The 20,323-nt window shown below is 43.4% G+C and overlaps 1 protein-coding gene across 1 annotated transcript in view; it reads right to left on the reverse strand.

Moving 5' to 3' along the window:
* Positions 1 to 19,494, reverse strand: part of SDC2 (syndecan 2) — a 111,263-nt gene extending 91,769 nt beyond the window's left edge. Inside the window, exon 1 of the mRNA XM_082364487.1 lies at positions 18,927 to 19,494. Within this exon, the coding sequence (XP_082220613.1) occupies positions 18,927 to 18,986 (60 nt within the window). The 5' untranslated portion in view covers positions 18,987 to 19,494. The remainder of the gene's footprint in view (positions 1 to 18,926) is intronic.
* Between the last annotated feature and the right edge of the window lie 829 nt (positions 19,495 to 20,323).

Consider the following 20,323-nt stretch of genomic DNA (forward strand, 5'->3'; position numbering starts at 1 on the left):
TAAACAAATTTATCTTTTCCTTTATCAATATTTACCAATCATTAAAATACGACATCAAAAGTACATTGCTGCAGTCTCCTATGTTTATTAAACTCATCAAAATATTTGTTTTTAAATGCCTTTTATCTAATGTGCCAATAACCTTCAAATATTCCATACACGACTAAGTTGACAGTAAATACTCCCCCACCCCTGGCTTTAGCACCCCCAAGTTCTCCACTTCCCTTTCTTGTCTAGGTCCAAATGCCAGTTAAAAGAGTAAGCTCACTGTATACTATGCCTGCTATTTAATTTGTCACTAAATAGATGGATACTGGAGTTTTTACCTGGACGAAGGGCAATGCCTGAACCCACATCCAAGTTACGACTTCCACTTCCAAGTTATGACCCCCTTCCCAGTTATGACCACCCCCCTTCCAAGATATGACCCCCCCTTCCAAGATATGAACCTCCTTCCAAGATATGGTCATCAGGAGTGTAAGCCCCAAGGCAAACTGTTGTGTGTGTCAAATGTCTTATCCTGGCAAAATCAGGTAAGATGAAGGTCAGGTTTGAAAGAGGAGAGAAAAGTTACTGTAGTAAGAGCCAGAGCATAGGTGAAGGGAAAAAAAGGTGTCCCATTTTGACAGCATTCATTCTCCTCCCTCAGGTAACAGTCACTCCATTTTTATCTGGGGAGCCAATCCTTTCCTATCACGGTCCAAGGGGATTCAGGCTCTTCCTCCACTTGTAGTTCCAGGGATGATGCATATGACCCAGGCCAGAGGCAGGCAGGTCAAGCCAATCAAGAGTCAATGACGGGACTTCCCTGGTGGCGCAGTGGTTAAGAAGCTGCCTGCCAATGCAGGGGACACGGGTTCGAGCCCTGGTCCGGGAAGATCCCACATGCCACAGAGCAACTAAGCCCGTGTGCCACAACTGCTGAAGCTCTGCAACAAGAGAAGCCACCGCCATGAGAAGCCCGCGCACCGCAACAAAGAGAAGCCCCCGCTTGCTGCAACTAGAGAAAGCCCGCGCACAGCAACGAAGACCCAACACAGCCAAATAAATAAAATAAATAAATAAATTTATATTTAAAAAAAAGAGTTAATGACAAGATATTTTCAGATTCCTACTAGAATAATTGGGAAAGAGAAGCTCTTTCTACTACAACTGCTGAGAAGACAGGCTGTTTGCTAACCTGAAGTTGCCATACCCCATCTTGCCACCACAAGGGGAGTGGTTTCTCCTGGTTGTCATCAGTATCCAAAATCTTCCCTTTTTTAGTAATACGACCTCTCCAGATTCGTACTAGGCTCGTGGCTGCCCATGCAGAGACATTTCCCAACCTGCACTGCATCTTGTGTAGCCATATGACTACACTCTGACCAATGGGATGTAAGTGGTAGTGACGCTACACTTCCAGGCTGGGGCCTTAAGAGGAATGTGCGTGTCCACCCTTTGACTCTTCCTCCTGGCTGGGAGACAGTAAGGATGAAGCAGCCACCTTGGAGCCACAGATAAGAGCTGCATGTGAACCTGGTAAAACCATCCCACCAGCCCTGTCTTTGGACTGTTACGTCAAAGGGAAATAAAACAGCTATTTTAAGCCACTATATTTGGGGAAATCTCTTTTTAACAACAGCTGAGCTGTTACCTTAATTAGTATAAGTCCTGGGAGTAAACCTAAGAAAAGGAAAGTTGCACTGAAAGACACGTAAAACCCAAGACCTGATACTTAAGCCTCTTGATGCAGCCCAGCCTGAAGACAAAACTACTCCTGGACTTCTCCATTATCTTAGCCAAAAAGTTTCTTTTTATTTCTTATGCCAATCTGAGTTGGGAGTTTTGTTACTTGCACTTGGGAGTGTCTTAACTGCTTAAATGATGATGGCTTATGGGCTACTGTTACACCTAATGGTCCCAGGATCCCCTAAGCAGTAGCTATTGAGCCATCCCTTTCTTCCTCATCAGTGCCTGCTTCCCTGAGTCAACACCAGTCAGAAGCCAAAGCAGCTATTCTGCCTCCCCAGAAAACTGTAAATTAAGGGCATTCTAGGGACTGACTTCTTTAAAGGAAACTCACTATTTCTATAAAGTAGTGTTTTACCAACTATAATGTGGCTATGAGTCACTGAGAGTCTTGTTAAAATGCAAATTAGAAGTCAGCAGTCTCAGATGGGGTTTGGGATTCTATATTTCTAATGAGCTCCCAGGTGATACTCAGGCTGCTGGTCCAGTGCCCACATTTTGAGTAGTAACGCCCTAAAGCAGTGGTCTGCAAGCCTGCCTGTACAGTAGAATCACCAAGGCAGCTTTAAAAAAAAAACAACAAAAAAAAACACTGATATCTGGGCCCCACCACTAGGGGCCCTCCTTTAGTGGTGCCTGTAACGTCAGGGATGAGAACCATTTCTCAGTAGTTCTCAAACTCTAGCATGCCACAAAAATCACCCGAAGTGCTTTTAAAAACTCAGATTGCTGGGCCCCACCCCCAGATTTCTGATTTGGTTGGACTGGAGTTCGGCCCAGAACCCACATTTCTAACAAGATCCTAGGTGATACAGATGCCGCAATCCATCCACACTTTAAGAACCGCTGGTCAAAAGCTAGAGTTAACGACTCCTGCAACAGACCTCAATTTCCACTGAGAACAAATGCCTTTATCTGCCAATTTTATTCTATGAATGCTCCGGAACATCTATCAGGGGATACACTGGGGGAGGGGAGTAGAATTCACATTTCCACTTCCTTGATTCCTGAGACTAGTCTCTGTGCACGCTTAATACTTTGTAAAGACAGATTTAACCCTATTGTCGCCAAAATAATAAACAGTAACGATAAATTTTCTTCTGGATATTACAGACTCATTGGGTTTAAAAGCCTATGAATCATAGCAAATGGCTCACTTTAACAGCTTGCTCAGAATAATACTTCTTCCATCTGTATTGTAGGACAGATACATGTTGAGTGGTAGTTTCTAAAGGGTCAGCATTTTAATGTTATCCTGCAGAGCTGTTTCTAAAAGCTTTGAGAACTCCAGAATTCTTAAACAAGGTTTTTTCCACTGAGTCAATTAAAGAGATCCCCTTTTATTCAAGGGATGGAAAATTGTGTTCAGAGTTGAGTGAGGGCAAACATGCTCCCAAATTAGATATCTGAACAAAGTAAACTATGAATAGATTAGATAATGGGCTGCTGCTTTTTTACTTAAGAAAGAACTAAAGACAACTCAGATGTCTTATTCACAGGACAGCCTAAAGCACTCTCTCTTCCCAGCTCCAACCGGAAACAGTCTATTTCCATGGAATTAATTCGACTTGAACCAGGTTCAAGTAGCTGAAATGCAGTTACAATAAGAGGGCCATCATTAAGACACGTGTGCTCGGCTTATACATGACCAGTACATTCAGACAAGCCCTAGAATACATTTTCAATCAGTAAAACACACCATCTCTCTGCTCAAAGCATGAACTCAGGCAAATCTAATAAGCTGACCAAACATGCTTTTCTGCAACCAGGCCAAGAGGACAGGCATCCTTTGTTCCACCAAGGAGAGTTTTCAAAAGGCAAGGGAAATATTGCAAATTTTTAAAGACATCCTTAGATAAATTTCATTCATACATGTATAATCTTCTGTCCAAAGAGCTCTCAAATGGCATCCTAATCCACCGACATAATTATCAGAAGAGTATAACCCAAGAGAAAGAGGTGTTGAAGAGAAGGGTAGAAGAGGAAAAGCTCAGACGGAGCGAGCACTTCCCAATTCTACACAGCTTAGCCTGTGCCAGGCAGCAGAACTGTCCTGGGAAGCCACCGTATTCCACGTGGCTGGGTCACAGGCAGTGGAGAGCATGGTTTAAGAAGACAAAATCTTGCGTGCCCGACTTCCTTCAGAGCTGGAGGAGACCACAAAAGCATCCAGAACAGTTCTCTTCTCAAATCTTCTAGAAGTTAGAATCACCTGGGGAGCTTTCCAGCTGGCTGGGCCCCATCCCCAGAGATTCTGGTTTAATTGGTTCTGGGTGGGGCCCAGGCACAGAGAGCTTTGAAAAGCTCCCTGAATGAGTTTAATGTGCAGGAAAAGCTGAGAACCACTGACCTAGAACCTGCTCTTCCCTCTCCAGATGAGAACAAGAGCTGAAGAGGCAAAACACCACCTCTTTGCACCAAAAAAACAACAGCCACAAAAAAGAAAAAAAAAAGAAAAGAAAAAAATTCAGCCTCTCCTTTTGTCTTTCCCATCTGGTCAGTGGCACCATCATTCTTCTCTGTCTCAGTTTCAAAACCTCAAAAGAGGATGCTTTCTTCTTTGATCAGCACACCTAATGAGCCATCCATTTCAATTAGCTTCAACAGGAGGCTAGCGGCTATCCTACACCAGGCACTCTCCTAAATGCTTGACGTGCAGGAACACACGCATCTCCATGAGAGGCTACTGTCACTCACCTTCTTTTCACAGATGAGAAAACTGAGGCCCAGATAGACTAAGTAACCTGCTGAAAGCCCTACAGCCAGACACCAGCAGATCTGGTATTTAAAGAGATTCCTATTCATTCTACACTCAGTTCCCCCATTCTCTCCACAGACAGAAGCTTGTGGAGAGAAGCCTTTGAGGTAAGGTGCTAAATGTTGGTAAAGAAATCAGGAAATGGGTGACCTAGAATATTAGCCCAACAATGCAAATGAAGGGTCTGACCCATCACTAACGGGGGCTGCACCCATCAGACTGCTTTAAAAAGTGATTATACATTTAAACACTCTCACTGCTCTCTTGAAAGATTACAGTATCAAGGCAGGGCTATTTAAAGCTAGAAAAACTGAGGATCTGACTTCTGCTCTGTCACCTAAAATACAGCCATGGCAAGTAATACCGCCTAGCAGTTGTGAGACAATTATAGGCAATAAATGGGAAATGCCAGTAGGAGATCACTGTAGTAATCTCTCATGTTATTGTCTTTTAACAAAATTCAATTCTTAAAAATATCATCCCACAGACTTATTTTCTGAAAAACTAGGACTCAAATATATTCATGTTATTACACTAAGATTTACAACATCAGTACTCAAGAGAAAAATGTTAGAAGATCATCCAGTGCTGGCAAAAAGTGCTTCTACCTGGGCCCTCAGTTCCACAGACATTTTTCCCTGAAGGCTCTGACACAATTTTAGTATAAATATCCAAAGAATGTTCTTCTCCCCTCAACCTACAACAGCAGTTTGCTACCTACATAAAATGTGGTAGTAATTCATGAGGATTTTGCTTCCAGTTTTGATTCTTATCTCCATGAAGTTTTTATCTCCTTTTTCTGCCTGCAAGTCTCCACAATCTTCCCAAGATTTACAAATCAACTTGACTTCAGTCTCTCTCTCTCTGGGTCTTCCAGACCCTAGTGCTCTCAGCCCTCCTCCCCTAATCAGCCAAAAGGTTCACAGACAATAAAGAAGTTAGCAGGAGCACATTTTTTGCTGGAAATTCTGAAATTATCTCAACATCACTTTAAATATTCATTTTGCACAAAACACACTGATGCAGAGTATATAACATATAATGTATGTTCCACTTGGAATTTCATGTATTTATCAAACATGTGGCAGAAGTAAGTGTATTAGGTGCTAATCATTAGTGTAGGGAATAAGGGAGAGGAAGGAGCCAAAAAGGGAATGTGTTATGGTAAGAAGAAAACAGCAACAAATCAGATAGCCTGGGCCCAACTTATAACTCTACCACTAACTATGTGATCTTGGACAAGTCAATTCTAGCTCCAAAACCCATTGTTACATACTGAAAAGGCAGAGAGAATCCAAAAGAACACAGTGAAAATCATCCCAACACTTGTATACCTCTTTCATTCATCAGCTAAGACTATTTGATCAACTGAACACATAGTATAAGGTCTAGCTCTCCCCTTTAAGAGTCCAAAGCTTATAAAGTATGGAGAATTAAACTGGATGAAATGTTAAGATTTCTTTCTCCCCTGATATAAATATCAATAGCCTATTCAGGTTCTAAACAATTTCTTGCTCTTTGTATCTTTTGTACATTTTAATATTCGGAAGTCTTTGCTTGCAGAGCAGATGGGGGAAAACTAAAAAGTATAAAAATCCAGTGTCTAATTCTGGTTTCTCTCTAACACACTGTGCCACTTCAGGGAAGGCTTTTTTCTAGGAAAGCAGTAACTTCTCTTCTACAAGGGGTTCTTCTTATCCTTCTCAACTGTAGTTCTTATGCAGTTTTGATTGCTAGATAACGTCTAACTAGATTCAGACAAAAACAAACTGATCCATAGTTTACAAAGAATGCATATGTTAAATATGGGCTCAACCCAGGTGCAATTACCCTAAACAATCAAAAGGTAGATAATAGTTGCTTGAAGGTAGGTACCATGTCATTTCTTTTTAACCTGCAAGACAAGCAAGAGCTTTGCCCTTGGTTGATGTGCAGTAACATGAGTTAACTATTAACTGACTTACCAAATATAAAACTTCATCCAATAACTAATCAGGACAATTACAAAATCTAATCAACTCAAAAATAAACAAAATACTCAAACCAAAATACTCTGCACTCTTATCTAAATGAGTTCAGAGGTGAGACATAAATGAAGTTAAGATTTTAATTCATTAGTAAACCTAACAGATAAATCAGTGTTTATAAGACCTCCTTTAAGCATTTTACAATTATAATCCCAAGTACTATGTTAGATTTTTCAAATCTCAACTAAATTTCCAACCCGTATGCAAGTCTATTTTGAGCTTTACTTGAATGTAATCCAGGAAACGGATGATGCAGGAAAGAAAAAATATAATTCAGCATCACACCCTGCTTGGTGAAAAATAAACTGGTCATAAATGTGTGAAAATATATGTCCCTTGGTGCCAAGGGTCAGAATGCAAGCAAGAAACAAGAAACATGCATACATATTTGTGCATATATAATATACTCCGGGATCACAAAACTTAAAGCTGAAAGGAAAGAGGATCAAATGAGTTTATAACACCTACTTTGGGTCAGGTTTTTTGTTAGAAGTTTTCAGTCATTATTGAGGCTAATCTTCAAAATTAACCCAAAAGCAAAATATTATAATTCCCAATTTTACACTGAGAAAAACGAGCTCAGAGATGATAAGAAACTTCCCCAAGGTCAAGTGGCTTTTAGGTGGTAATACCAGAAACTGAACTACAGCATACCTGACTCATCATCATACCCTTCAATATCATCTCCTGTGTTATCTTAACTTGGGAGGGCACACAAGTGAAACCTGACAATGCTAGAACTACTACTTCATGTGAATTAGAATCTATATATGTTATGACCCATAATTTACTGCACTGTCACACACCTGTCATCCATGCAGAGACTGTTGCCTAACAACTCAGTACACAGTGGCTTTTTGGTTCCTAAACATGTCAAATGTATTGAGTCTTCAGCACAGATGTACTAACCCTAATACAGTAAGCCTTCAGTTAACCAGATATTAGACCTTTATATTAACATTTTTGTAAATTTTTATCAGATGCTTTTCTGAATCTGTTGAGATAACCATACTGTTATCTCCCTTAAACTGTTAATAACTGCATTGCTTTCTGATGCTGAAGCATTCCTTGGATAAACCCTACTTGAACTCATCATTATTCTTTTAATAAGCTGCTGTACTCGGTTTGATAACATTCTATTTAAAATTGTGGGATAGGGAGGGTGGGAGGGAGATGCAAGGGGGAGGAGATATGGGGATATATGTATATGTATAGCTGATTCACTTTGTTATAAAGCAGAAACTAACACATCATTGTAAAGCAATTATACTCCAATAAAGATGTTTAAAAAATAAATAAATAAAATAAAATTTTGGCATCTATGATCACAAGTGAAACTGGTCTAAAGATTTGTTTTCTTGTGCTTTCCTTGTCTGGTTTTGACACAGAATAATGCCAACCTCCTGAAATCTTCTGTCATTCTCTAAGCTTTGGAACAAGTATCTGTTCCTTGAAGGATCAGCAAAACTTATTTGTAAAACCATCTAGGTCTGGTGCCATTATTTTAAGGTTTTTTTTTTTTTTTTTTGATGTGGACCATTTTTTTAAAAGCCTTTATTGAATTTTTGTTACAATATTGTTTCTGTTTTATGTTTTGGCTTTTTTAGCCCTGAGGCATGTGGGATCTTAGCTCCCTGACCAGGGATCGAACCCGCACCTCTCCGCATTGGAAAGCGAAGTCTCAACCACTGGACTGCTAGGGAAGTCCCCTGGTGCCATTTTTTTAAATGGAATTTTTTGTTGAGATAATTGTAGATTCACATGCAGTTGTAAGAAATAACACAGAGACTTCTCTCGTACCCTTTACCCAGTTTACCCCAATGGTAACATTTTATAAATATCAAAACAAGGACACTGACATTGATACAATTGACCAATCTTATTCAGATTTCCCCAGTTTTACCTGTACTCATTTGTGTTTGCATCTGTGTGTATTTAGTTCTATGCAATTTCATCAATGCACAGGTTTGTGGATACATAAATACATAGTATATACATATATGTGTAGATATATTTAAATTTATTCAATATAACCAGGGTTTTACTATAGTTTTTTTATTAAGGTACAGTTGATTTACAATGTTGTCTATACATAGTTTTATATCTGACTTTTTTTCTATTATAAAAACAGTTTCCAAGTTATAAACATTCTTCCAATACATTTTTAATGGTTGTATGATATTTAATGTATAATTTAGAATCTTTTATTTAACCATTCCTCTAGTATTATACACGTAGGTTGTTGCCATTTTTTTAACTATTATAAGTAAGGCTTCAATAAATACATTTACCCAGCTACGATTATTTCCTTTGGAGAGATTTGTAGAGATAAAATTACTGGAGAAACTTTTCATGGGCCAGAAATAATCGATGACATATTCTCTCACATCACCCACATTTAGAGAAAAGGGTGAGTACAGGCATACTTTGTTTTATTGTGCTTCAAAGATATAGCATTTTTTAAAAATTAAAAGGTTTGCAGCAACCCTGTGTCTCGCAAGTCTATCGGCGCCAGTTTTCCACCAGCTTTTGCTCACTTCGTGTCTCTGTGTCACATTTTGGTAATTCTCACAATATTCAAACTTTTTCATTATTATTATATTTGTTATGGTGATCTGTGATCAGTGATCTTTGATGTTACTGTTGTAATTGTTTTGGGGATGAACCTCGGCCACATAAAACAACAAACTTAATAACTGTTGGATGTATTCTGACTGCTCCACGGAGCAGTTCCCCATCTCTCTCCCTCTCCTCGGGCCCCCCTATCCCCTGAGATATAACAATATAGAAATTAGGCCAATTAATAACCCTACAGTGGCCTCTACACGTTCAAGTGAAAGAAAGAGTCTCTCACTTTAAATCAAAGGCTAGACATGATTAAGCTTAGTGAGGAAGGCATCTCAAAAGCCAAGAGAGGCCGAAAGCTAGGCCTCTTGTGCCAAACAGTTAGCTAAGTTGTGAAAGCAAAGGAAAAGTTCTTAAAGGAAATGAAAGTGCTACTCAGGTGAACACACAAATGATAACAAAGCAAAACAGCCTTATTGCTGATACGGAGAAAGTTTAATGGTCTGGTTAGAAGATCAAACCAGACACAACATTCCCTTAAGCCAAAGCGTAATCCAGAGCAAGGTCCTGACTCTCTTCAAGTCTATGAAGGCTGAAAAAGGTGAGGAAGCCGCAGAAGAAAAGTTTGAAGCTAGCAGAGATTGGTTCATGAGGTTTAAGAAAAGAAGCCATCTCCGTAACGTAAAAGTACAAGGTGAAGCAGCAAGTGCTGATGTAGAAGCTGCAGCAAGTTATCCAGAAGATCTAACTAAGATAATTCATGAAGGTGGCTACACTAAACAACAGATTTTCCATGTAGATGAAACAGCCTTCTATTGGAAGAAGATGCCATCTGGGACTCTCATAGCTACAGAGGAGAAGTCAATGCCTGGTTTCAAAGCTTCAAAGGATAGGCTGACTCCCTTGTTAGGGGTTAATGCAGCTGGTGACTTAAAGCTGAAGCCAATGCTCATCTACCATTCAGAAAATCCTACAGCCCTTAAGAATTACGCTAAATCTACTCTGCCTGTGCTCTGTAAATGGAAAAACAAATCCTGGATGACAGCACATCTGCTTACAACATGACTTACTGAATATTTTAAGCCCACTGTTGAGACCTACTGCTCAGAAAAAAAAGATTCCTTTCAAAATATTACCGTTCATTGACAATGCACCTGGTCACCCAAGAGCTCTGATAAAGATGTACAAAGAGAGTAATGTTGTTTTCATGCCTACAAGCACAACATCCATTTTGCAGCCCATGGATCATTTCAATTTTCACGTCTTACTATTTAAAAAACACATTTTGTAGGGCCATAGACAGTGATTCCTCTGACGTATCTGGACAAAGCAAATTGAAAACCTTCTGGAATGGATTCACCATTCTAGATGCCATTAAGAACATTTGTTAAAATGTCAACATTCACAGGAGTTTGAAGAAGTTGATTCCAACCCTTTGAGGGGTTCAAGACTTCAGTGGAGGAAGTAATTGCAGATGTGGTGAAAATAGCAAAAGAACTAGAATTAGAAGTGGAACCTGACGATATGAATGAATTGCTGCACTTTCATGATAAAATGTGAATGGATGAGGAGTTGCTTCTTATGGATGAGCAAAGAAAGTGGTTTCTTGAGATAGAATCTACTCCTGGTGAAGATCGTTGAAATGACAACAAAGGATTTAGAATATGACATAAACAAAGTTGATATGGCAGCACCAGGGTATGACAGGATTGACTCCAGTTTTGAAAGAAGTTCTACTGTGGGTAAAATTATCATACAGCACCAAATACTACAGAGAAATCGTGAAAGGAAGAGTCAACCTATGCGGCAAACTTCACTGTTGTCTTATTTTAAGAAATTCCCACAGCCATCCCAGCCTTCAGTAACCACCACCCTGATCAGTCAGCAGCCATCAACATCCAGACAAGACCCTCTGCCTGCAAAACGATTACAATTCGCTGAAGGCTCAGATGATGGTTAGCATTTTTAGCAATAAAATATTTTTTAATTATGATAATGTACATTGATTTTTTTAGACACAACACACTACACTTAACAGAATACAGTATAATATAAACATACTTTTATATGCACTGGGAAACCAAAAAACTCATGTGCCTCGCTTTATTGTGATATTCGCTTTATTGCAATCTCTGCTTTTTTGTGGTGGTCTGGAACCAAGCCCACAGTATCTCCCAGTATACCTATACAAAAATGTCCCCAATATCTCAAAGTAGAGCTAGGCCTCCCCAAGTCAGGTAAAGAACCCCAGCTATGCAAACGCAGGCTCAATCATGTAGTTTCCGGGCCACCCTCTGGGCTGGAGCTTATCAGATGAGCCCATAGAGTGTCAAGCCGCCACTCTTTAGGGAAGCAGAAAACAGAATATCAGTAACTAACATGTGACACAGAGTGTGAAGATGCCACTGTGTTAAAAGCTCCAGTGTGTTCTGTCCCATGTAATCCTAAGAATCTATTTGACGATATTCCATTTTACAGATGAGAAAACTGAGCACAGAGAGGTTTAGAAACTTGACCAAGTTTACACAGTAAGTGGATTCTAACCCAGGCAAGTCTTAACTCCAGTGCCCAGGCTCTGAGCCACTGTACCATACTGCCTGCTCATTTAGACTCTTGCTATGGTCTCTACAGCACTGACGCTGGGCTCCGGTGCTATAGAAAGGAACCAAAGGGAAGGCAGTTAAAGGCCCCTCTCTGGAAATAAAGGTCAAGGCCAGAAACCAAATGAGAAGCCTGAGACCCTCAGTGGCTTATGCTTCAAAAGTCCTCCAGATTACATCAACAAGTCATGTTGTCTTCTTTCTAGAATGAAAGTGAGTTCCATCACATCAACTGCTCTTGCTGCTACATTGGCTTATATCAGAAAATATATGGGAAAACACTAGATATTAGATCATGAATATTCAGAGCAATGTATATAATCCCAGTACATGATGAATAGTTAGCTTAAGTTAACTGATTACCAAGAGCATTTTTCCAGCAGCATTACATTTCTGTAATGTGAATAAATTCCTTGCTCCAGTAATAAAATAGTAAGTATTTGGTAGGAGCTTAATAATTACTTATTGATTAGGTTAATCTTAACATTGCTCCAATCATACCCTGAAGCATATAGAAAAAAATAAATATTAAAGACAGAAAGTTCTTCTAGTTCATTTTATCATTTTATAGATGGGAAAGCTGAGGTCCCACAGGGATTAAGATTGTTAATTACATGTGTGCAAAGCCTCTCTTTTGCCTTCAATACTGTACATTTATTTTCACTGTCTTTATATTTAACAATACATTGTACAAAAATACATATTTAACTCTTACTCTTTTTTTGATAAGAACTTTAAAAAAATAATTTTCCTTTAATATTTGGATATCTTACTCCATGTGTCATTCTTACCGTGAGACTAAACTCTATTAATTGTACATATTCCTTAAACATCTGTACTATTTGTATTTAATATACCTGTATAAAGATAAGAAAACATCAAAATGCTTCGTAAAGGACACATTTTACTTCATCTTTGTGACATTTTTCACAGAACAGATTCAACAACAGAGGAGACAAATGTGAAAACATATCTTGTCTTTAATAATATTTTTCTATAGCGTGGAGTCCAACACCATGACCTGACTGTCACATCACCGACTGGGGTACCAGTTGGCCTCACTGCTGATTCAAATGGGAAATCTCCAATGACTTTCTCCTAGTCCCACCAATTCTTTGAGGCTTCTCCCCTTCTCCTAGTCCCACCAATTCTTTGAGATACCCAAGAAAAACAGATGTACACAGTCTATTTCAACAGTGTCCTTTCCTACTCAGAGGCAATCACCCCTCTAGCCTTATTGCTAAAACTAATGTTGCCCTAGACACAGACTCATCAAAATGCAATGGAGATTTTTAATAGTAGGACCCACATCTCAAATTGCTAAGAGAAGAAATTCTTCCATGCATTTCTACTCTTAAAAAATAAAAATCCTCCCTATTGCTACTCAAAGCTCCCCAACATTCCCTGACCTCCCGTGCCACCTCATTCTAGACACCCAGTGGCACTTAAGCATGCGATGCCACTGTAACTCTCTCCTTCCGACCTGCTAGAATCTCAACTCAGCCAAAGGACATGGACACGGGAGGGAGCAGGAATGTACACTGATGGGAGGCACTGGATTTGTCTTTTTATTCTTCAACACCACAGTGTTGATGAAACTGAGGTCGAGAGTCAAAACTTGCAAACTAACCCAGGTCCACCCCCAGGCTGGTAGATTCAGCTGACCCCAGACCACACTGTCTTCAGTGGCCAGAGCGAAGGGGAACTTCAGCAGGACCAACTGACCCTGACTGCCCCAGCCATGGGCACCTGCCCTTAAGTACGGAGCATCAACAAGTGTTTACCGCAGGGGTCAAAGGTATGGAAACAAGGACCTTCCCCTCAGATAGTGCCAATCTCCAAAACATCAGAGGGCTAAGGGGCCTCAAGAATATCATACATGGCTCTCTCATTTCATAGTCAAGAAAACAGCCCAAGAAAGAAGAAGGAAAAAAAAAACACATATTTTCTGTGCCTCAGGTACCACTCCCATGCTCCCTCATTTTATCCTCACAACAATCCTGTTATAAAGGCATTCTCAGGTGCAATTTATATGCACACACACATATGTATTTTTTTAAGTGACTCAAAGTGTCAGTATCTTGTCCAAGTCCTAACACGGAGTAAGCGGCAAAGTACCAACATCTCCCCCTCCCAAACCCTTTATCTCTACGCTGGTCCCTCAGGGTCACAAAGCTTCTTACCCCTGGGAGCCCCAGGACTAACACAAAATAGCACGTAGAAGGGGTAAAGTGTGTGACTAGACCAGTGGTTCCCAAATGTGGCTAATTCATTAGCATCATCTGAGATGCTTTATAAAAATACAGATCGCCCCACCCCCTTTAGGCTTCTGATTGTTAGAAGGCCCTGAAATCTCTATTTTTACATACTTACAGTGATTCTGATTGTCAGTCTGCCTTACTATTTACAGAAAGAGAAAAACAATGGCTAGATCAGTCATGAAAGGCTGTCTGGAGCTTGGATTTGAATCAACAGAATTTAAAAGGAGAAACACTGAAGAGGTGGCTATGTCCAGGGAGCGTTCACAGAAGTGAGATGAGTGGGCGAGGGCGGGGAGATGTGATGGAGAGGGATGGGGGCAGGGGGGTGGGACTAATGAGGAAGGAGCAATATTCTGGAGCATCATATAAATCTGGCAGAGGTATTTAGACTCCACACCATGATAACAAGGAAACACAATCCAAGTGGTACAGGGTAAATCAAACAGCAGGTGAGCATCTGGGCCAGGAAGGGCAATGGCAAGGCTGTTGACATGGGGCGCATGCTGGCAAGGTGCCAACAAAGAGAAACCTGAAGGGGAACACTTCCTGGCTGCCTGGTTTGATTACGCCTTTATCCTGAGCACTTAGTACAATAGATGCTGAAGAAATATCATGGAATGAACAACATGTAGGTGCATATAGTGGCCAACTGGTCACGAAAGTCAACAAAGATGAACGGGTCAAGGACCTGACTTCAAGATTCAAATCCGATTCAAATCTAGAATTAAGATGATGGTACTGGCAGAGGTGACTAAAAAAGAGTAGCTTGTTTTCAGCGAAAGCTCTTCTTCATTACTTCTTGCTTTTCTCTAAAACTTTATTTTGGCTTCTGGTGCATGAAAGAATTAGGTGGTTTTGAAATACTGGAATGTACCTTCGACAGTGGCATGAACAGCAGGTCTTCTGTCTTGGGAAGAAGAAAACGATGGGCAAGATCTTTTGGTTTGATTTTTGGCAAACGAGGAGAGACAATCTCGTGAGAATCTAAACTCAGATGACATTCCTCACATGACCTAAGATCACTGCCAGCTGACATGCCGATAGCCCTGTGGCGTTAAGCCACCGGACTCCCCGTAAACCTGAATGACAGAGCTGGCCGGGCTCTGTGTGGCTTGGTCAGCCTCAGGCTTTGCCAACCTGAGGAGACTCCGGGCCCCCTGAAGCTGGCCAGTCAGGTCTCTGGCGGCTTCTAGGAGACTTGAGAACTAGTTCTACCCAGGAAAAAAAACTAGATGATCTTTTGAAATCCTTTCCAAACTAATGATTATTCAAGGTGCCTTGTGTGTAATCATATTCCACAGTTCCTCAAATGGCAAGCACCATCAAAATTATACGTTCCAGGTCCCAGAAGCAGGAGTTGGAGGGTATACTCAAATTCCTCTGGATGCCCATCTTCCACAAGCCTGATCTTAATAAGATCTTTCCTTCTCAAGTGACATCTACCTACTGCTAATACCCAACTAACAGAGAAAGAGCCCTTATTTCTCTAAGATTCCCTAGCAAGTATGATTTGCTACATTACTAGAGCAGGCAAAATGTATTTTTTTAAAGAACTGCAAAAGGTTATATGGTTCCAATTTAATTTTTCCTTGAAATGCAAGCTTTCCAATGCCTGCCTTTCATAATACACTGAGACGTAATGCATGGGTCCAAATGACTTGACAGTTTCTTTTAATTTACACACATCTAAGCATGTGCAAAAAATTCCACTAGTTCAAAACGCTTCCTTTTCTTAAACATACTTCCAGTTCAAATTACGTGTTTATGGCAGTCTGCAATGTATTATTTCTGAAGATATACAGTCATGTAAAAAATTGATAGAAAAGCAGCAGCATATCACTACTGCCACACTCTGTCAGTCTTTCCTCTCGCATGCCGGTGGGAGGTACAAATGCATCGCCATAACCAGGCTCGCCCTGCTGCCTCCAGCGTCCAGAAAGGCAGGGCCACCAGTTCCTTTCCACAGACAGCTTTGAGCCTTGGTTGCTGAGAACCTCTTCCCACCCCCCCTTGAACTTAGTATAAAACTCAAGAATGCACTAACTGCGGATGTTTTTCCTTTTAAAAATGAGAGGCTTTAAGCTCAGATGATCACTACTTCTAACTCCCAGAAAACAGTTGCAGTTTTCCAATTAAAATTCGAAGTACTGGAAATAATGTACTCTGATGACTAAATGTTGAAAAGCGAAGTCTTTCAACTTCGCATACATTTATGCTGCTACATGTGAAACAGAGGCTGAAAAGTAATTGAAATGGACTATTGGCTGTCCTGGGCCTTGAAAAAGCTTCTATTGAGAAAAATTGACTCACTGTCTAACAAAGACTCTCTGCTACAGTCTTCAAGTTAACATTTTAAAAATATCTAATCACCCTTTTGAATGATATTCCAATTACTGAAAACAGTATCTACCACAGTGAAACAGCTCACTTGGAAAGCATCCAATTCTGGTTGGAAATGAGAAATATTAGAACCCCAAAGGCACAGAGCTGGGGGTAGAGGTGTCACCAGAGAAGACAGGCATAGTTCAGCCAAAAAGCTTCCTTAAGAAGCACTGTCAGGGCTTCCCTGGTGGCGCAGTGGTTGAGAGTCTGCTTGCCAATGCAGGGGACACGGGTTCGAGCCCTGGTCTGGGAAGATCCCACATACCGCAGAGCAACTGGGCCCGTGAGCCATAATTACTGAGCCTGCGCGTCTGGAGCCTGTGCTCCGCAACAAGAGAGGCCGCGATAGTGAGAGGCCCGCGCACCGCGATGAAGAGTGGCCCCCGCTTGCCGCAACTTAGAGAAAGCCCTCGCACAGAAACGAAGACCCAACACAACCATAAATTAAAAAAAAAAAAAAAAAAAAAAAGCACTGTCAGAGGGAGATCAGCTCGGTGCTTTTTGACCACCTAGAGGGGTGGGATAGGGAGCGTGGCAGAGAGGCGCAGGAGAGAGGGGATATGGGGATATATGTATACATATGGCTGATTCACTTTGTTATACAGCAGAAACTAACACAACATTGTAAAGCAATTATACTCCAATAAAGATGTTAAAAAAAAAGCACTGTCAGATTTATGCAAAATTCCAAGGAGACATTATTCCTCTAGAATCCCCAAACATCAACACTTTCTAGCAAATTTATGAACAGGACTCAGCAAAAAAGGGACCTCCTTAACCCTATACAGTTTTTTAGGCAGGCAGGCTTCTCCTGAAAATCTTTAGATGGAGTTCTCCCTTTGCCCTGTTTTGCAACAAGATGAGCAATAATGTTTTTCTGAAATAAACAGAGAATCTCTCCCTTTCGGTGTGCAAAGAGCCGAAGTTCATAACTGGCTGGGAGATTACCAATCCCAAGGGATAAAACGATCATTTGCCAAAGAGAAATGCTGGTAAGTTTCGGAGTTCTAGTCAACAGCCGGAGCACCCAAATTCTCATCTACTGTGTTCAGTTTACAATCCTACTTGCTCTCCAATCTCGCCTAACGTTTGGGCACCTGCTAGCACACACAGAGGCTCCCACACCGATGAAAAATGCCCATCTGCTGCTCAGTGCCAAAGAGGTTTCCCAATCCTAAATCGCATCAACTCAAAAAAGGGGGCTGGGGTGGGGGGAGAAGGGAGAAATAACACGCCAAAGGCGAGGGGGAAAAACTCACAAAACCACCTCTAAAGATGACATTATTTGTCTTCGAAGAGGCGGTTCAGTTTATTAGAAATGGACAAGTTATTCGGTGGCAAAGGGAGGAGATACGGGGAACTGGAAGGGACAGAAACAGCCGCACTCCCTAACCGAGGCCCCGGACCGCACTGAGGCTGCAGACGGGATCGCGGACAAAGCTCAGGGCGCCCAGGTAGGGGCCGCCAAGCACAAGTGAAAGCCCAGGAGGCAGTTCTCTTTAGAGGGCGCTCATTGGGCGTCTTAAGGAAACAAGCTCCAACCCCCCGAAACGCGACCCAGAGGAGGAGAAACCAAGTTCCCACGGCCGAGGCCGGGGAGCGAGGCTGGGTGCCCGCAGCCGGCCCCGCCGGAGAAGAGACTCCTCCGGGCCTCGGGGTACTCCCGCCGGGTCCCACGAGGGCAAGCATGGCGGGATGGAAGCCTCGGTCTCCGAGCGGCCGGGCGACCCGAGGCCGATCGACCCGAGGCCGATCGCAGTGGCACAGTACCCCGCCTCGCCCGCTGCTTCACTCGAGTGCAATCCATACTGAAATGCCCTCCTGTCCCTAAGGGCCCGCGAGCTGCCCCCCCGCCCCGCAGGAAGCACGGGTCGCCGCACCACCGGGGAGTCCAGCGGCCCGCACCCCGGCATTTTCGGGCGCGTTCCGCTCATCCACCGCGGGACCGAGGACTGCGCCTCTGCCGGTAGCGTTTCCACGTAGTGTCTGCTCCCTCGCCCCAGCCAGAGGAACATCAAACAAAAGAACTTTTTGCAAACTTTCCTCTCCGGACACTCGCGGGTTTCTTAAAGCTGAGCCCCATCTCCCCAGAACCTGCATTCAATCGAGTAGGAAAGCTGGCGTGGGGGTTGGGGGGGTATGGTGTGCAGGAGAAGGGACCCCAAAGTTTCCAGGGCGTCTCCAGGTCTCGGGGAGCGCGCGGAGGGGACCAGTTCCCTCGCAGCCCTATCCGGGCTTCCTCTCTCCGGCCACCCTTCCCATCGGTCCTTCCCGGCCACGCAGCAAGACCCTCCGACTGCGAAGAAGTTGGGAGTGACTTCAGGGGCCTCTGCGGTTCGACAAACCTGCAATACTCTTGCCCTCATCCCGGGGGACCTCGGGACAACGCCAGCGAGCGGCGCTTTTCTGCGGGAAGCGAAGGGGGAGAGAGGAGTGGAGGAGCGAGCTCATTTGTCCCAGCAGATCCCCGGGGGCCGAGGGGCACGTCTGGGAGTGGGGGGCCTCCCCCAGGTGGCGCTCCCCGATTCCCCGCGGGCTCTGCGGACTCTGCTTGGTCTCTGCACCCTAAACGGCGCGCGCGTCCCCCGCCTGGCCCACTCACCGACTCCGCCGACACGCAGGCCACCAAGCCCAAGGTGAGCAGGATCCAAGCGCGCCGCATATTCCCCGGGGACCGGCTGCTCCCAGCCGCCGCTTTGCAACGAGGGAAAAACGAAGTCTCTCGCCCAGCGCCCGGCGCAGCCTGCGCAGAAGGACCGGAGCAGAGCAGCCGCAGCGACCGCGGCTCGGGCTCGGGAGCTCGGGCTCCGGGCTCTCGCTTCCTCCTGCTGCGCCTGCTCCCGCCGCCCGCGGCTGCGCCCCGGGAACGCGGCGCCTTCTCACTTGTTGGTTCCTACACAACCGATGCCTAGCTGTTGCGCCGGTGAGGCAGCTCTCTGGAGCTCTTCTTGCCCTGCTGTTGTTTTACTCCTCCGCGGACTCCTTCCCCGTGTCGCGGCTCCGTTTCTGATTTTTGAGGAATAAATTAGGTGGCTTGGAATGTAGCTGCAGCTGAAGTTTGGGTACAGAGCGGTGGGAGTGCCTGATTCGCGCGGCTGGAGCTCCCGGAGTATCTGGAGAGAAGCGCGTCGGAGCGGAGCTAGTGGCTCGGCGGCTGCGCCCCTCCTCCTCCCGCGCCGCCCCCTCCCTCCCAGGGTCCTCCTCCTCCTCCTCCTCCTCCTCCCTTCCTCCTCCTCCTCTTCTCCTCCCGCTCCCACCCTCCCTCCGGAGCCCGCTTCTCCGGGCTTCTCCGGGCGTCTCGAGGAGGGGAGGCGGCAGTGTGACTCCCAGCTAAACCCGGGAGAAATTCCTACAGGATTACGCCCGGATTGGCAGCTCCGGGGGCCAGTGGCCACCAGCAGCTCCGCGCTGTGGCTGCTCTGGGTCTGCGCGTCCGCAGTCTGTGCTCCAGGGCTCTAGTATTCCTTCATTTTCTGACTCCCTTACCCCCCCCCACTCTCTCCCCCCTTTTTCTCTCTCCTCCTCCGTGCTCCTTTTTTCTCTATTTTCTTTTCTCTTCACTTTCACTTTTCTGGAGAAAGATCGGTGAAGCGACGAGAGACATATTTAGCTTTTCTGCCTGTGAGAATTAGACCAGTACGAAGAAACTGCTTTGAGAGTTGGAAAAACACACACACGAAGTTTACAGATGCCTTCAAGCAATGTGAAGTGTTCATAAAATGGCTAGTTCATGAAAATTGTATTTTAAAAGAGAAGGTAATAAACATAGTAAACGTGTATTGAGTATTTCCCACCCTCCCTAACCCCACCCCCCCAAAAAAAGGAAGTGAAAGAAGACTCCCATAAACCCAAAATGCAACACTTTCCATAGCTCATAATTTCATTAAGGGCTTAAATACCATTTTTGCCTCACACACAGTTTAAGCCCCTAACGCATTTTATAGGCTCCATTTCAGCATAGAGGTGTTAACGTTTGGAAGCTACAAATAGGGCATTTTG

The sequence above is a fragment of the Balaenoptera borealis genome (assembly GCF_965194805.1).
Source record: "Balaenoptera borealis genome assembly, chromosome: 17".
NCBI classification, from domain to species: Eukaryota; Metazoa; Chordata; class Mammalia; order Artiodactyla; family Balaenopteridae; genus Balaenoptera; species Balaenoptera borealis.